The sequence below is a fragment of the Ascaphus truei genome, chromosome 22 (genome assembly GCF_040206685.1).
Source record: "Ascaphus truei isolate aAscTru1 chromosome 22, aAscTru1.hap1, whole genome shotgun sequence".
In the NCBI taxonomy this organism is placed as follows: Eukaryota; Metazoa; Chordata; class Amphibia; order Anura; family Ascaphidae; genus Ascaphus; species Ascaphus truei.
In genome coordinates, this window is record NC_134504.1 from 42,205 (window position 1) to 61,506 (window position 19,302).

Here is a 19,302-nt window from a genome sequence, read left to right on the forward strand (position 1 = left end):
CACGGTCTGACTGCGGAAGCCTCCTTAGGTCAAAATCTTCTGGTGGTTTAGAGCCTCTAAACCACCAGAAGATTTTGACCTAAGGAGGCTTCCGCAGTCAGACCGTGGAGCAGTGTTTGCAGCCCAGCAGTATAGTTTTTCTTCCTGCATCCCGGACGCGGGAAGGGCGCACAAAACTGCTCAAACTCGATCCTGGACTGCTTGAGGAGGCCAGGGGTTCATTCTATATGTATGTGAGTCCCTTTGCTGTTTTAATTAATAAATGCGATTTCTTGTGAATATTTAACTGGAACCGTGCATCACTCGTTTTTCTCATCACCCAACCCCTCCCCCCCCCCACGCATCATAACACCTGGGGGGACAGCCTGGCTGACGCCTGGGAGTTAGCACTGATTTTCGTGCTGCCCTGGATACTGGAGAAAACCCCCATTACGTGACGAATAGATGTGGATGGGTTAAATTTAACCCCAAAGTAACCAATTTCTACACCAGCTCACACAGGGCCGTGTGAGTATAGCCTTATAGATTATATATCATTTCCCCTAACCCTATCAACATACAGCTATATCTAGCTGGGAGAGGCACAGCTCGCCCTCAAGGAGGTGATCACTAATTGGGGTTGCTTACACATGGCCGTGTAAGTATTATTATATTTACAACCCACCCCCCACCATTGGAACTACTGTCAATATTCATCACCATTATTATTGTATATGTCTTTCTAATCCCATGCTCCCCCATTGTTTGTTTGTTCCCAATCACATAATACAGACATGGGAACAAAGCATAAGCAAATTGTTCCGTAATAAATTAATCAATAACACATAATGACCTGATAGTTGTGTTATACTAATGGAATAGCCTAATGCTGAGTCCACTCTTAAATGTTCGGTCCACTGGTCTGCAAAGACAATGTTAAAAATAAAACCCCAAGTTAAGCTCCTCATTGAGGCATCTGGGTGTCTGTGTCTAATTGATATATTTGAGCTTCCCTTCTCAAAAGCAGCTTGCAGGTATCACCTCGCCTAGGTCGTCATATCTGATCAATGATCATATAACATAATGAGAATAAGTGGTGGCCCTGCTTGAGGAAATGTCTGGCAACCTGTTTGGCAGACTCGCCTTTACTGAGAGCCAATTGTTTCCACACAATCTGTGCTCATTCATGCGTTCACGGAAAGATCGATCGGTCTTCCCGACGTACATCAAACTGCAATGGCACAGAATAAAACAGATCACCATTGATGGATTTAAGGAAAGGTATGTAGATATCCTGATCTCTTTTCCAGAATGTGGATGTTTAAATGAGGTTCCTTGATCCATCCACTTCTGCAGGTAATATAACCCTGACATTTGTAGCAGCCAGGTCTCAATGAAGCAAGAACAGTCCTTGGTAAAAGGGCTACATGCTTGTCATAGGGATCCATCTGAACCAGCAAATCAGGTAGGCTGGAGTTCTTCATTAATGCAAACAGAGGCTTCTGTTGTAGTAGTGTATCCCTGTTAATAGACAATGCTCTTGTAATCTGTCTAAATACCTCACGTCTATTGAGAAAGACCATTGGAGAGCTGCTTTTTTTTTTCTTGTACCTTGGCGGTGTCTATGATTTAAACTGACTGTTGTGGCTGAGCACCCGTGGCAGTTTGCTATATTCCGTGAGTGCACCACTTCTCTGGATCAATACAGGATAAACATTAGTGGTACAAGGGTCATTGTAGGTCCAATCCAAGGGTTGGATGGGAGGTGGTGACATCTTTTTCAGTGCTGGTCCCTCTGTCGGGTGGAAACTTACTTTTGTCAGGTAATTTTTGTGAAGACAGAGGTGTAATGTACACAGAAAAGTCGACACTTCAAGAAAAGCATTTATTATTTAAAGGAGCTGTCCTGGAACAGTTTCTATATTTTCTCCCTGTTATGGGACTCCTGTCATTTCTCTGTATATTGTTTTTACAATGTAACTTCCTCCCTTTGACTTCTTAGCCTGTTACCCTGGCAACTCCTCTTTACTCCTTAGTGAGTTGAGCTGTCTCTTCTCCCCCCCCCCCACCCCACCATTAGTTGGAACAGTCCTGACTATTTCCTGCTTGTTCAAGCAAGCATGCTTCCTTTTGGAATCAGCAGCCTTGTGAGAAACATTCCTTTCACTGTTACCCTAAGAACAAGGCAATCAATTTCTACCTTCCTCTCACAGATGCTACCCCCAAGTTATTCTATGTTTCCTGTATACCCCCTCCAATTAAGTTACAGAAAATCGAAGGACTCTGTGTGCATTTAAATGAGACGAGTTAAACTGCCTGATTCTACTCATTAGCTACAGTGAGCCTGGGCCAGAACATGAGTACTCCTCCAGGCAAGACTGCTCCTTTTTTTAAATAGGATAGAAGCAGGGGGTCTCCGGAGCTGAATCACCTTGATTTTAGAACCCCCTGCTTCCCTAGATACTTACCTCTGTAGTTGCTGCCGGTATCACAAAGTAGTTTAAAGCGCCCGCGTCACATGGGCCAATAGGAAGACACAAGGGATGACGTCAAGCCTTCCTATTAGCTAGCAGAACGTGGGACTTTTAAACCGCCATATTGTGAACCCAGCCAGGGCTCCTACCACCTATGGAGCTAAGTATCTTGAGAAGCAGGGGGTCTCCAGTGCTGAAATCAATGCAGTTCAACTCTGGAGACCCCCTGCTTAAAACCTATGAGAAAAGAAAAGCATATTAAGAAAAGCATAGTGTCACCTGGAGAGCCTCTTTAAGATTGTGGCAAAACCAAAGTATTCCTCAGCTCTGGGTGTTGTACTGCTTGAAGCAGCTGCACTGTGTGAGATGTGCATTACCTACCAACAGATAAATTGGATGTGAAATGCCACTGGCCATTATGTTATGACTGTCTGTGATAAATCGTGCAGTCACCAATATTGAATCTAATCTATGATGTATTGTTATACCTTGCCATTTGTTGCGATAGTACTACAAGCAATGCAACAGGACTCATGGTTATGCTGGATGTTAATACTGTCAGTAAAAGGACTTCTTCAGTGATAATGGATTCATATTTTTAAATGAATACCCTTCCACGATCTGTGTCTTGTTGTAGTGACTTCTCTCCTGCAGCTCTCATTTTTTCTTTAGTAGGGTTCCCAATGGTTATGCATTTAGTGAAACCATCACATATTTATAGAGAATACAAATTGCAGGGAAACAATTTTCTTTTTTTGTGTGCGTTTGAGTTTAGGGTTAGGTTTATGGATCCCATATACAAAGATATACAGAGAGAGGGGAGAGGCAGGTGTTTACCAATGGAGAAATATAACCTAGCAGCAGTTACCAGAAAGATGCCGCTGTGCAGTGGGCAAAATAAGAAATTACATGTGTCCCTTTTTTTATTTGTTTGAAAGGTCACAATCCTAGTCCTGAAACCAACTAACTTGCCCCTGGATGCTGTCCTCGTCACACATCTTAATCTCGGAAACCAATAATTGTTTCCTCGCTAACCCTAGCTCTACAAATGCATGAATCAGCAAGAGAAAGATGTAACCTTTCTACAACAGCAAACACTAGCTAGTTCTAACTGTATCCCCCCACTAATGGGAGTGCAACCAGGATAAACTATAAGCTGGGTGGTACAGATGTAGCGAGCCTTGGTATTCCCAAAGTCATGGAAAGAAATACCAAAAGCCTCATCTGTATGTTGTATAACAATTATCTGCATACTCCAGTCAAAGTACACTTTAATAAACATCAGTCCAGAAATCCACTTCGCTACCATTAGGTCATTCTTGTGTTTGGAACCCCTATGAAACCAAAGGCAAGAGGGAGAAAATTATACAAAAAAACTGTTGCATTGTGCATTTATGAGCTATTTATGTGCCATTTAAACAATTTTAAATGTCTTAAAATGCATGGACAAATATAAACTTACCTTAAGCTCTTGATCAAGTTTGTCTAAACTGCTCTGTGATTCACTGCGGTGTTTGTGGCTTTCTAGTTCCGAGCCAGGGAGATCACTGTAGAAAACACTGGCTCCAATAATTGAGCCTCCATCTCTCGTCTTTCCTCCAGATAAGTTAACTCCTACAGCACACCACAGCTATGCAGGAAACAAACAAAGTCCAATAAACTCATGTAATAATACAAATAGTTCAAAAGTTATAAAAGCCATTCGGTCCTGGAAAAGTTAGTGCACTAATACAAAACGTCTTCATAAAATAAATTACATAAACCCTTCAAAGAAAAATACATAATAAAAAAAAGTTCTGTACGCCATTATGTAATGTAAAAAGTATTCCAGCTTTTTTCTTCATATTCCTAAGTTCCTGAAACACCTCAGCGCCTAAATTAGAAAGCTGTGGTTTGGAATGGAAGTGGAAATCAGAAAGCTGGGGTTTGGGATGGAAGTGGAAATCAGAAAGCTGTGGTTTGGGATGGAGGTGGAAATCAGAAAGCTGTGGTTTGGGATGGAAGTGGAAATCAGAAAGCTGGGGTTTGGGATGGAGGTGGAAATCAGAAAGCTGTGGTTTGGAATGGAAGTGGAAATCAGAAAGCTGGGGTTTGGGATGGAAGTAGAAATCAGAAAGCTGGGGTTTGGGATGGAAGTGGAAATCAGAAAGCTGTGGTTTGGGATGGAAATGGAAATCAGAAAGCTGGGGTTTGGGATGGAAGTAGAAATCAGAAAGCTGTGGTTTGGGATGGAAGTAGAAATCAGAAAGCTGTGGTTTGGGATGGAAGTAGAAATCAGAAAGCTGTGGTTTGGGATGGAAGTAGAAATCAGAAAGCTGTGGTTTGGGATGGAAGTAGAAATCAGAAAGCTGTGGTTTGGGATGGAAGTGGAAATCAGAAAGCTGTGGTTTGGGATGGAAGTAGAAATCAGAAAGCTGGGGTTTGGGATGGAGGTGGAAATCAGAAAGCTGGGGTTTGGGATGGAGGTGGAAATCAGAAAGCTGGGGTTTGGGATGGAGGTGGAAATCAGAAAGCTGGGGTTGGGGATGGAGGTGGAAATCAGAAAGCTGGGGTTTGGGATGGAGGTGGAAATCAGAAAGCTGGGGTTTGGGATGGAGGTGGAAATCAGAAAGCTGGGGTTTGGGATGGAAGTGAAAATCGGTGAATGCAAAGTGGGCACATGCGGTAATATTGTACAATCGGTGCAATCAACTGTTATAAAACATGAGAATCAGGTGCCACTGAGCTCTTGCTACAGTAGTGATACAGATTTGTGACGCAAGCCTAGTACATGCTGAGAAAGGTGCAAAACACTCTGTGTTCATGTTTGTTTTTTTTTTCTTTTTGTAAAGAAATGCTACATTTCTCAACATAGTGTGTAAAAATATAACTACTTAATAAAAAAAGGTGTCTTCTTTGCCCCTTTTCTTTTATGGAGTATTATAGATGGACGTAAAACCTGACATATTTGGCAAAGCATAGTTATGGGTCTCATTCTTATCGCTTTTTTAAATAAATATGAATTTATTGTGCGTATTGTATTTAACAGAATGCAATCGCATGAGGAATTTATTTTCAATTGCGCAGGTAACTGCATCTGAGTAAAACACATTCCACGATGATTAGATCAAGATGCAGACAATACTTTGCCTGCAAACGGCTTAAAGTCATTCCAATTATTTTCTGACCAGTGATCAGGGTCGGTGAAAGGAATGCTAGGACCAGGGATTCAATTATGGAACTGTAACCCATAGAACATGCGAGGCGGAAGGTTCTGTGGGTAGGTGTTAAGCAAGGGGTTGGGGCAGTTGAAGTTGTTGCATTGATCGGGGTTATAGATGGCCATAAACCATAGTGCCACCATTGTCATGCGCTCATATGGACCTGACAAGACCAATTCCACTTCCATTGAAATTGCATTAACCACTCTTGGAATCTATCCTGGAAAATGTAAAACCTATCCCATTCAAGGCGGTCTAGGACGTTTGGTCGCGGTCATGCCTCCGCCGCAAGAACAACTCGCCACTCTGATCCCAATTCCCGCTCAGATGTCTAGTTGCCGGTGCCGCTTAGATCCCGCTCCAATCCCAGTTCAGATGTCAGATGCACACGCAGGAAATTTAAAGATGGAGCAGCAGCCGCACAGGACATCTGAGCGGGGACAGGACATCTGAACGGAGATCAGAGATCGGAGATCTCAGCGGCAGCGGGGATTGAAGCGGAAATGGGGATCGAAGTGACAACATGTCAAGTGGCGAGGTGTTCGGGCATTGAGTTATTCGGTGGCGGAGCACCGGCAGTGATTTGGCCACGATCAAACGGCACATTCCGCATTCAAGGAAGTTCATACGGGCACTATATATCTAGAGATATATATGTATATATATATATAGATATATATATGTAGAGGTATCAGTACCGTGTTAGCCGAGCTTCAATAATCAAAAAATAAATAGATGATACCGTTCTGTGGCTAACGAAATGCTTTTATTTGTGCGAACTTTCGAGATACACTGATCTCTTCTTCCGGCGATGTTACAATGAATGAAGCAAGCAAAGGGTATACTTAAAAACAGTGTCTCTTGGAATGTTATCTATGCTTGTCCTTCCCCCGATGTGGATGAGATTTATGGCTAGAGGTGTTAAATGGTTCCTGAAAGTAAGTGATGTAAGAGTGTGTGTGTGTGTATCTGTGTGAATATAAATGAATGGAGAGCCCACAGTGTATACAGTGCTTTACAAAAGGGGTGTGTGGAGTGGGAGTTAATATAAATGGTGTGGGTAGGTGTGTCCAATAGGAATGCTTCTGCTCCGGTCACATGGTTCCCCAGCTCACACTGCTATGGAGTCCTGCAGCTCCCACGCGGTCTAAACACACACTGCTGATGCTGCCACCGCCACAGGACCTCTGCTGACCTGCCTAGATGTCGCCACGGGCTTCCTCACGGGTCTTCCTCGCCTTCCGTCGCTGACAGCAGGCAAGTAATTATGTATTTTTCAGCTACCCTGACATTACCGGGCCCACTTCTCAGTTGCCGGGTCCGGGTAATTTCATACAGATAGGCAGCAGCAGGCACTTCATAGGCTAGGTGTAAGTAGGTGCTTGTTCAATAGGAATGAATAGTGAACATGGTGTCCCACCAGGAGACAAGAACAGCACTCAAAGGTATAATGCAAAAAAATGTATTAAACACAAAGAACAGGCACAAAAAGTCCTTTGTGTTTAATACATTTTTTTGCATTATACCTTTGAGTGCTGTTCTTGTCTCCTGGTGGGACACCATGTTCACTATTCATTCCTATTGAACAAGCACCTACTTACACCTAGCCTATGAAGTGCCTGCTGCTGCCTATCTATATGAAATTACCCGGACCCGGCAACTGAGAAGTGGGCCCGGTAATGTCAGGGTAGCTGAAAAATACATAATTACTTGCCTGCTGTCAGCGACGGAAGGCGAGGAAGACCCGTGAGGAAGCCCGTGGCGACATCTAGGCAGGTCAGCAGAGGTCCTGTGGCGGTGGCAGCATCAGCAGTGTGTGTTTAGACCGCATGGGAGCTGCAGGACTCCATAGCAGTGTGAGCTGGGGAACCATGTGACCGGAGCAGAAGCATTCCTATTGGACACACCTACCCACACCATTTATATTAACTCCCACTCCACACACCCCTTTTGTAAAGCACTGTATACACTGTGGGCTCTCCATTCATTTATATTCACACAGATACACACACACACACACTCTTACATCACTTACTTTCAGGAACCATTTAACACCTCTAGCCATAAATCTCATCCACATCGGGGGAAGGACAAGCACAGATAACATTCCAAGAGACACTGTTTTTAAGTATACCCTTTGCTTGCTTCATTCATTGTAACATCGCCGGAAGAAGAGATCAGTGTATCTCGAAAGTTCGCACAAATAAAAGCATTTCGTTAGCCACAGAACGGTATCATCTATTTATTTTTTGATTATTGAAGCTCGGCTAACACGGTACTGATACCTCTACATATATATATCTGTATATATATAGATATATATCTCTAGATATATAGTGCCCGTATGAACTTCCTTGAATGCGGAATGTGCCGTTTGATCGTGGCCAAATCACTGCCGGTGCTCCGCCACCGAATAACTCAATGCCCGAACACCTCGCCACTTGACATGTATCTTAATATATAAAATTGAATGGTTAGTGCTATCTGCGGTGAATCTGATTGGTCCCCAGCCTCTGGCCAATCAGATTGGTGGGTCTGACGTCACCCAACTGCCACTCTCTTCCCCCTCGATGCCACACACACACACACACACATACACACACACCTCCCTCTCCCGCCGCTCATTTCTCCCTCCCGGCGCTCATCTCTCCCTCCCTCCCGGCGCCCCGCTCATCTCTCCCTCCCTCCCGGCGCCCCGCTCATCTCTCCCTCCCTCCCGGCGCTCATCTCTCCCTCCCTCCCGGCGCTCATCTCTCCCTCCCGGCGCTCATCTCTCCCTCCCGGCGCTCCGCTCATCTCTCCCTCCCTCCCTCCTTCCCGGCGCTCATCTCTCCCTCCCGGCGCTCCGTTCATCTCTCCCTCCCTCCCGGCGCTCATCTCTCCCTCCCGGCGCTCATCTCTCCCTCCCTCCCAGCGCTCCGCTCATCTCTCCCTCCCTCCCAGCTCTCCGCTCATCTCTCCCTCCCTCCCGGCGCTCCACTCACCTCTCCCTCCCGGCGCTCCAGGCAGTAGCCAGGCAGGCTGCAGCTGCCTCGCGGCTCCTAAGATGGCGGCGCTCGGAAGGACCTCCTTCCTCCCTCGCGGCGCCGAGTGAGAAGATGGCGGCGCCCGGAAGTAGAGGTAGGTGTCGCGTGTGTGTCGCTCTCCCACTCTCCCACTTCCCCCCACCTCCCATCACCTATCCCTCCCTCCCGGCGCTCCGCTCATCTCTCCCTCCGGCGCTCCGCTCATCTCTCCCTCCCGGCGCTCCACTCACCTCTCCATCCTGGCGCTCCGCTCATCTCCCTCCCCGGCGGGGGAACAGGCAGTGGCCAGGCAAGCTGCAGCTGCCTTGCGGCGCCTAAGATGGCGGCGCCCGGAAGGACCCCCTTCCTCCCTCGCGGCGCCGAGTGAGAAGATGGCGGCGCCCGGAAGTAGAGGTAGGTGTTTGACACCCCCCGCTGCCTTTGACGCCCCCCCCTGCCTTTGACGCCCCCTCCCGCCTTTGACGCCCCCCCCGCCTTTGACGCCCCCACCCTGTCTTTCACGCCACCCCCCCTGCCTTTCACGCCACCCCCCCTGCCTTTCACGCCCCCCCCCCTGCCTTTCACGCCCCCCCCCTGCCTTTCACGCCCCCCCCCCCCTGCCTTTCACGCCCCCCCTCCCTGCCTCCGGCCAATGCCGGGTATATCAGCTAGTATATATATATATATATATATATATAAAAAAAAAAATATATGTATATATATATATATATATATATATACATATAATTTTAATTTTTTTTTTAAATATATATAACATCCATTGCCACTATTATTATTGCAAGATGCACAAATAAAATCAAGTCATTCTCAAACATCTAAGAGAAATGTGATAAATATTGTTTGTAAGCAATCCAGACACAAAAATACCTTCAAAGATGTATCCTTTTCATCCAAAGGTCTTAGATAGACTGGTACTGGCAAATTCTTCATTTTGCTATCACTCTGGCCACCATTTGTCATCTATATTATGAAAAAGGACAAATAATGTATTACAAGTACTGTACATTTTGGTTACACATCAGAACATTTTCTACAATTACAAAGGCAAAAAAAATTCTGTGCAGTGAAGCTTGGATTTGGTATAAAGATGGATTTCCACCCAGTATGGCCTATTTTGAAAGTGAGCATCCATGTGATACCCTTTAAAGCAGATCACCAACCTTATTTTTATTTCTAGCTGTTTTTCATTTTATTTTCATTTTTATATAAAAGATCTCAAGTCCTGCAGTAGAATGCGCACATAGCAAGTTTATTCTCACTTTCTCAACTCCAACAGGCAGCTATTTTCAAAACAGACTACAAAGGATCTTATCAGAAAAAAATGCATTACCTTAATTTTCTTAGGTTTCCTCTACTAATATCACGAATGCCCAGAACCCCAAAGCTCTGTTAAGGGACTTACCGTGACATTAACCTCATTTATGATGTTGAGCTAAACATGTATCTTCAAAGGACAACAACTTAACGTTAAGTCATGTGTCTCCCGTCAAGAGCATTGCATAACCTAGAACGGCCGTTAGTGATGACATACAAATAAGGCAAGGATAAACGCTGCAAGTTAACCTTACGCTAGTTAGGTCATACCTTAACTTAGCGTTACTCACACCCTGAAATAGGGCTTTTACAGGGCCTGGATGGGTGTTACACTACAGTTAATTAACACAGCGTTATTTCCCTCTCCCCTAACCCTATGGTCATGAACAACAGCTGTTGTTTTTTTATATAGAATTAGCTATGAGGATATGCGTCAACCTCAGCGAACATAAAGTTCCTTCTTATATTTGTTAATGTCATGAGCCCGGACTTAGCAAAGCTTTGCTAGATATCAGGCTTTTCTTTTTTTTTTTTTTTTGGTATAAAATACACAATTTAAAAAAGAGGGGAAAAAATCAGCGAGCAAGTAAAAAACTAGAGCGTTAAAACAGACATCTTACTTTACAGTATTATGAATAAATTTGTGGAAAATAAAACAGCCTTTTTTGACATTACATCTGTATCAAGGCACAATGCCCCAGGAGAATAATTAAGCTCGTGCTGAAGGTATTTATTATTCTTCTCCAGGCATCCTTGGGATGTTATTGTGGTCACCAGGGCCGCTGACAAGGGAGGTCTCTGTCTGGGACAGCCACCCGAGCCCGGCCGCGTAGGTTAGAATTAGATTTCCGGCCCGCTTGTCTGGACCTGCTCTGCTCAACAAGGTCGGAAACCCTATTGTGACGGTGGGGGCAGCCAGCCTTCATAATAAAGATGAAGCCCGGCTGCTTACACCCTAAAAACCGTGGTTCCCCGGCGGCTGATCAGCCCCATCAGCCGGGGACACGTTGTATGTGTTATAACCCTAAATGTGTCTATAAACATGTGACTTCGGGAGCGGGACTTTAATAGTGTATATTTGGGTAGAAAAGTGATTAAAACGTATCAAATGTTGGGGGCAAGTCAGGCCCCTTCCTCTGCCTGGAGGAGGGTGCCATATGCAATTTCTTATGCAAAAGGACACATCGAACATGGAAATATACATGGCAGACTGCAACCATAGATCCCTAGTAATTTCATAATAGGTTTCGACAAATAATCAAGTTGAAAATATTTAAATATTTTGCATCATCCAATACATATTGAAATAATAAAACTGAATTACATTTATATGTACATATATTGATAATTATTGGAATTATGCAAATAAATTGTGGAGGGAAAAAACAATGCTTAAAGAAGTGTTATATGGTTAAGTTATGGTAGCATATGATAATTCAATATAGATTATGTTGGCTGGCTCTTTATGGAATGATTTCCTGGCAATTTCTTCTAATTAAATATTTCAAAAACATGTTTTTTATATTAATATGCATTTTCCACAAGGATATTTGCATTCCATTAACTTAATAAATTTGGTAACAGCAGCAAAAATACCACAGCTGATACACAATGCAAAACTTTTTCTTTTTTAGTCCATAAACCAGAACCTTCAAGAATGAAAACCATCTAATCAGTATGAAAAATTGTTTTATATTATGCAATTCTACATAGTACCAAATAATAAAAAGAATAATCTTACACTAATTATGTACTGTTATTGAAACCTTTCCCCTTTTTTGATCAATATAACTCGTCTATGGTGCAATGCTTTCTACAGGAACATTAAACAGGAGAAACTCTTCTACAGAATAACATGAATATAACGTACAAACTAAATACAGAAGGATATTTTAATTGGAAGTTAATGGATAATACATTACCGGTTTGTACTTCTGAGGCAAACTCCAACCAAAAGCTTGAACCCTACCATCTTCTTTCTGTACGTGCGCCTTCACTTGGCGGTATTGCTCCCTCTTCTGTTCTCGCCGTGAGACTAAAGTGGCTTCAGAACCAACAGAAAAACTGTAACAAAAAATTAAAAAATGATATATAGATATATATATATAAATCATTTTTTAATATATATATATATATATATATATATATATATATATATATATATATATATATATATATATATATATATATATCCCTGTGTGCTGTCGCCTCCTTGCCACTTCTGGTAATGTATACCTCTATTTGATTTTACGGGACGTGCACCAGGTAACCATTTACATCTATATAGTGCCAGTGATTCTCTATCATATATATATATATATATTAGGGTTAGGGTTAGAGAATCACTGGCACTCCTATATAGATGTAAATGGTTACCTGGTGCACGTCCCGTAAAATCAAATAGAGGTATACATTACCAGAAGTGGCAAGGAGGCGACAGCACTCAGAGGGTTAAAGTCAAAACTTATGTATTAAACATAGCACATAGCATAGTTTTGTGCTATGTTTAATACATAAGTTTTGACTTTAACCCTCTGAGTGCTGTCGCCTCCTTGCCACTTCTGGTAATGTATACACGCACACACACACATATATCTATCTATCTATATCTATCTATATATCTATATATCTATATATATATATATATATATATATATATATAACACTTTTACTCTTGAAGTGCAGCGGTTTAAAAAAAACTGGAAATGTGCATATTAAATGTAACTTGTACTGTACTATATGATTAGTTCGAACAGTTGCTGCAACCCGCATTGGCCTACATTTACTAAGTGCTGCTAAGCTTTAAACAATATGGGTCGTAGAGTGCATTTAGCCTCATATATCAGGTATGGGGCCATATTTACTAAGAAGTGCTGCTACATAAGATAGTCTGCATGCTGGAAGATGCCAAGCAGCATATTCAGGTCAATGTGACATATTGACTAAGCAGTATTGCTCCATAGGACACACTACATCCCATATTTACAGAGGCGTGCGAGTCTTAAAGAGTAGCGTGGCTTGGTAAATAGGACCCATAATATGCAATAACATGCAGAATATCGTGTATGTGTTCAACTGTATAATTCATTAGGTGAAAGTGTCCCAAAGAAAAAAGGCCCACAACATCTCTCCCCTCCTCTCTGGCTCTGTGTCAAAGGAAGGGTGTGTGCATACTAACAATTATGTTATCATTGGGGTGAAAAAAAATTGTTGATATTCAGCTACAGGTTCGGAATTCTTACTAATAAAGGAAAAAATACATAAACCCTTGCCTGCTACTCTATGTTTTGGTGTCTTCATCCCTCAATGTATTTACTCTTTTGCTTTTGATTAAATGTAATGGTTCAAAAGCAATGAGATGCAGTTATTGCCAAAACTCTACATTAGATACTACATTAGATTGAATACTTATAACTTCAGTCAGGGGGGCGTAAACTTTTACCCCTGTGCCCCCCCTGCCGGCGGTTCCCCTCTCTACGCACCCCCCCACCCCTGCATACCTCGGCTATGACAACACTGCGAGGTCATGCCGCTGGAGCCTAGGTAGGTGAGGTTTCCAGAGGCCCTGCAGCTCCCCCGGCACTTAATTTTGGTGCCTTCGGGAAGCGCGCCGGGCCTCTGTAAACCCTGCGCCCCCCGCAGTCAGTCTCAGTTTGCGCACCGCTGACTTAAGGGACTCTTGTATGGCTACAGCAACAGCATGAGAAGTGTCCCACAAAGAATTAAAGGAAAAACCTCTGTTGACGGCCTCCTGCCATGTATATAACATGCAACAGAAAGCAGGATATCATGTATGGATTTGATTGTGCAAGATGTCCCTTAACTGAAATCTAACTATCTAATGTTATCACTCCAGTGTCATACATAACGTCCTCATTCTATCTGAAACAAGATAAGACAACAAAAAATGTATTCAACTTACCGTAGTTTTAGTTTACTGTACTCAACTAATGGCAGTAGGCACTGATTGGGATAACTCCTCCCCTCAGCGCAGGACAGGAAACTCTTCTGCAGGTAGTAGCCTAAAAGCCATTCCCTCCACCTGCAGAATAGTCTGATTTATTCCCAAGTTCTATATCTAAGTAATAACATAACTCGAGACATAACCCTAACCCACAGGTTGGGTATCTTGTCCCCACTGCCATTAGTGGAGAACAGGAGAAGAAAATTACGGCAAGTTGAATACATTTTTTGTTTTCCTGATCCCCACATAGCAGCGGTACTGAATGGGAAATACCCTAGTAAACGGAAATGAGGGAGTTTAAAAAAAAAAAGTTAACTGTTTAAATCATTTATTAATGTACAACAACCTGTAGGACTTTCCTGCCAAATTTGAGGAACGTGTGAAATGATGACAACACTGTAATGGAGTGATGGTGCAGAAACAGGCGCTAAAACAATACTAGTGATCACTACTAATAAAGTGAAATATTAAACAATAAATTATTGGTGACTTTAGTGACTCAAATAGTGCCAGATAAAGTGATTATTAAAGGTTGCAACTCCCTGCTCGGACCCTCTGGAAGGGACTCTCTTCACTGGTCCAAGATGGTCGATATGTATTCTCGCAACCCAGGGGGAGCATGTAGGAGACAAGCAACAACAAAGAAACAATCTAAGTGCAGACAATTCAGTTGAATGTGAATTATTGTGGTGAATAACTTGGCTCTTATGTGCAGCCTACTCACAAGATAGTAGTAGTGTATGGGCAACAACAGGTAACTTGGATCTGTGAAATCTTCTGTACATAGGCAAAGATGCACTCCCACTCAGAAGTCAAATCGGTTATGGCATGAAAGGATAAAGAAAAATATCAATGGTGCAGATCAATGGTACAAAATAAATGCTTTATAATGATGCTAAAAAATTGCACACTCAATGTAAAAATTATAAAACAGCATGTATCACTCAAGGTGAATATGGTTAAGTTTGGATCGTGCCGAAGCTCACCCCGCCGCCTCCGTTGTGTGGCCTGTCCGCACCGGGCCGTCTACTGTCTGGCTTGCGCTGCAGCGTTTGGAGCGCCGCTCGGTCGCTGTCTCTGTTATCTCTCTGTTATCTGTTGTTGCCCATACACTACTACTATCTTGTGAGTAGGCTGCACATAAGAGCCAAGTTATTCACCACAATAATTCACATTCAACTGAATTGTCTGCACTTAGATTGTTTCTTTGTTGTTGCTTTTCTCCTACATGCTCCCCCTGGGTTGCGAGAATACATGATGACAACACTGCCACTCTCTTCATATCTGCACTGGAGATGCTTCGACTTTCAGAGTCCACGAATAGGCCACTGCTCTTTTTGAATGCACTTTAACACCATGTGGGACCTGTTTACTTAGGTCATATTTGGATTTTAAACAGGATGTGATCCACCGAGAAATGGTTGTCTTTGAGGATTGCGGACCCTTCTAGATCCCTCTGGGAGAATGAACAGTGGATCTGATTTTCTGAAGTTCTTCACTGTTTTTAAGTATGTTTTTAGACATTTTACTATGTCCAAAATGTGTAATCTTGTTCCTTCGCATTAGCTAGATTGTGACAAAGGAAAGGGACAACAATTTCCTGATTTAGATGAAAATTGGAGACGACTTTCAGTAGAAAACCAGAGACTAATTTAAATACAACTTTATCTTGATGGAAAGTGAGAAACGGTTCTTTGCATGACAAGGCCTGTAGTTCTCCTACCCTTCTTGTGGATGTTCTAGCAATTAGAAAAACTGTCTTCCGTGATAATAATTTTAACAAGATTTGTTGGAACGGTTCAAATGGATGATCCGACAGACTCCAGGAACTAGTGTGAGATCCCACGTTGGAAAAGTAATTCTTAGCTGCAATCTTAAATGTTTTACGGCTTGTAAAAATCGATCGTACTACAAGTTTATCTATTGCCAGATTTGTCTCAGATTATGCGGATAGTGCTGAAACGTGGACCTTCAGAGAGCTTAAACTGAGGCCTTTATCATCAAAACCTTCCTGTAAAAGCTCTAATACCGGTTTGACGAAAGGGTGAAGCGACTATTGACCTGTCTTCCCCACACCAATCCCGAAAAAACAGACAAAAATACAGTAGTATACCGATGAGGTGGAACATTTCCTCGCTGCCATTAGCATCTGGATTGTTCTATCTGAACAGCCTTTTACCTTCAACGCCTTTCACTCACTCTCCATGTCACTAATGCTATGTATGGACTTGTCAGAAGATGCCAGAGTTTGTCTATTGACATGTTTATCAGGTGGGTGAACCAGACTCTTCTTGGCCAGTACAGAATTATGGCTATTACCTCTGCATTGTTTTATTTTTTTTGTAAGACCTGGGCTCCATAGGGAACAGAGGAAAAATGTAAGCCAGCCTGAATCTCCAAGGGAAGCTGAAAGCATCTGTTTCAACTTTGTGCTGGTTCCGAGATCTTGTACACAAATGTTCCTCTTTCATGTGTGAAGTGTTGCCATGAGGTCTATTTGGGTTTGACCCCAGCAATTCACTATCTGTTGGAAGATTCTGGTAAACAGTTCCCATTCTCCTGGATGGATACGTGTGTGAATCAGGAAATCGACTGGGGCATTAGAAGATAGAATGATTTCAGGTTGAACCACAGAGACGCCATATTATCTGTATATGCACTAACTGAATAAGCTGGTTGCTAGCACCGAAATAGTTAATACAGAATTAGCAGAAAAACACAGACATTGAGTTTTCTGGTTATCTAGAAGTAATTAGTCATTAATAAAAAGAAGCCATAGAATTTAGGGACTAGAAATAATAAGGCAAAACTTGTTATCTATAGACAGGAATGAGGTATAGTGGGGCCCTCTGGTATCTACAAACACAGGGTTATAGAGAGGTTAAAAACAAGGCTTTCATTCTCATTATTATCAGGGCGTTTGCCAGAATAGCGATTGATGGTATGAGTAGACATATCACACGGATGTCTGGAGATAAACTATAGGGAGACATTCTACCATGAATGTCTAAGACTAGAGATAACAGTTAAAGATGAAAATGTTTTCTTACGGTCTATTAATATTAATTGCTGTTTGATCACGAGAAAGAGGCCACATTGGTTACAAGAAGGTAGAAGAGTTTCATCCTATACTACTGAGAACTTCAACGGATACGATCATGACTGTAGTCCTCCACTTATAACTAAGAAATGCCTGTGCAAGACATAAGATGCTGTCTATGTGTGCCTCTGAATAAATACTGGAAAAAGATGCAGAGCCGTGGACTTATTGACAAAGACAGAACCTATTTTCAGTATTGCGGTACCCTGGGATATTAACTGCTGTGATGTTGTTTAAATAGCCTTCTGCCCATAGCATTATTGACGCTGACAGGGCAAACCGCCTTAAGTTCATGGTTCCTCCGTTTGGCTAAATAACACACAGTAGTGAAGTTCTCTGACATGATCTTTACACTTTTGACAAGAATATAGGCTTGAAAGAACCTGAGAGCTTCTATTACAATTTGCGTTTCTAGCCTGTTTGCAGATTGATTTCTGTAAGTCGTAGGCCAATTTCCTTGCGGCACCACACCTTACATTTGCTCACCTCATCTGGAGCTGCTGGCGTCTGTAGTGATCGTCACCCAATCGTCTTCTTGCAGAGAGCATGTATTCAATAAATTCTGCGGCTCTTCACACCATCTTAGGTCTATCCTAATGTTGGATGTATGAATACATCTTGTTGCAGCCACTGAGGTTCTTTGCATCATTGGTCTAGGACATTTTTCTGCAGTTGCCACATATGAGCTCTTGCCAATTTTACATCACTTATTGTTGAGGAAAATTTTCTCAAGAGGGCCATACAATCTGGTGACGATACATGCCATGATTGACTCAGTTTTTCGATTTGACGTGCAATTTGTTACACAATTTGTTGCATTCTGTTTTGAGACAGATAAAACTTTCCTTTTTATGTGTGGGAAATAACTCCCAGGAATTTCAGGGAGTTGGGCGAACACATCTGGATTTTGTGCCTATTTATTACCTATGCGTGTTGTTGTAATGCTATGACCATTTGCGTGTGCTCTGTAAGTAATTCCTTGCCTTGGGTCTTGATCAGCAAGTAGTCCAAGTAAAGGTAAATCTGAATGCCTCTTAAGTCGGCCACTTATGGCACTAGAACCTTGGTAAATGTTCTGGGCAAAGTTTCCAACCCAAACGGAAAAGCTGCAAATTGAACATTTTTTCCTCTAACCTGGGGTATTTCTGGTGTACGGTTACGATTGGGACATGAAGATATGCATCCTTTAGATCTATGGAAACTAGCCAGTGTCTTGGTTTGACCTCCTTCAACTTCCTTATTTGCAGAAACGTGTTGAGTCCTCAGAGACTGAGCTCTGAATTCTCCAGACGCTTTACGCACTAGAAATATTATGGAATGGAATTCTAGTTTTCTTTGGGAACAGTCACAGTTGGGATTCTTGCCTCGCGCTGTCCTCTTTAAAAGATAATCAGCTTGCAGCAGTGCGTGTAGAAGCCACTCCTCAAGATACTCCGATGAAAGAAAAACTCCAGAGGGAGTTTTTCAAAAGACAAAACAAACACACACAAGCGCCCCACAGATTATTAAAAAGTGTATCACAAAATTTAATAAAGGTCACTGTGACCAAAAGACAATAATCAATAAATGAAATGTACAAAACAAAAACACATAAAAATACACATATGAAGCAAATACTATGTATGGTGAATCATACCCTATGAATGCTAAACCAAAACATAACTTCAGTGAAGTAAACAACTAGATGGAGAATTCTGCCGTGTGTTCGTGTGTCCGGACAGTATTGCGTCCACACTGAGCCCCTGCTGCCACTTCTTGCGGTTAGTTTTGTTCCCCTCAATTGGGTTTGTTCCTTCTAGGAGTAATTAGACATCCTCAGTGGATGTATTTTTAACTCATCATCTTAGTTGTTTACTTCACTGAAGTTAAGTTTTGGTTTAGCATTCATAGTGTGTGATTCACCATACATAGTATTTGCTTCATATGTGTATTTTTATGTGTTTTTTTTTACATTTCATTTATTGATTATTGTCTTTTGGTCACAGTGACCTTTATTCTTTGGGAACAAGGAACCTTCTTTATTACATTATTGCAGATAAGATCTTGCAAGATGTGGCACAACACTTCATTTTCTTGCTGCAACTTTGGGCACATGGATAAGGTTACGAGCTTGTTTTGCCATGGTTCCCGTATGAATTCTAGACGGTACCCGTTTTATACGATTTGTAGGACCCATCAGTCTTTGATTGAATGAACCCATACAGAGGTGAACTGTGCCAGTCTTCCCCTGACTGCGCACTGTAGG

At 42.4% G+C, this 19,302-nt stretch overlaps 1 protein-coding gene across 5 annotated transcripts in view; it reads right to left on the reverse strand.

Annotated features, from left to right (window-relative positions):
* SPAG9 (sperm associated antigen 9) overlaps window positions 1-19,302 on the reverse strand; it is a 141,202-nt gene that overhangs the window by 35,263 nt on the left and 86,637 nt on the right. For all 5 annotated transcript variants that reach the window (XM_075579574.1, XM_075579573.1, XM_075579576.1 and 2 more), the window contains 3 exons: window positions 11,916-12,057; window positions 9,547-9,639; window positions 3,916-4,083 (listed from right to left, as the gene is read on the reverse strand). In XM_075579574.1, the coding sequence (XP_075435689.1) occupies window positions 3,916-4,083; window positions 9,547-9,639; window positions 11,916-12,057 (403 nt within the window). The remainder of the gene's footprint in view (window positions 1-3,915; window positions 4,084-9,546; window positions 9,640-11,915; window positions 12,058-19,302) is intronic.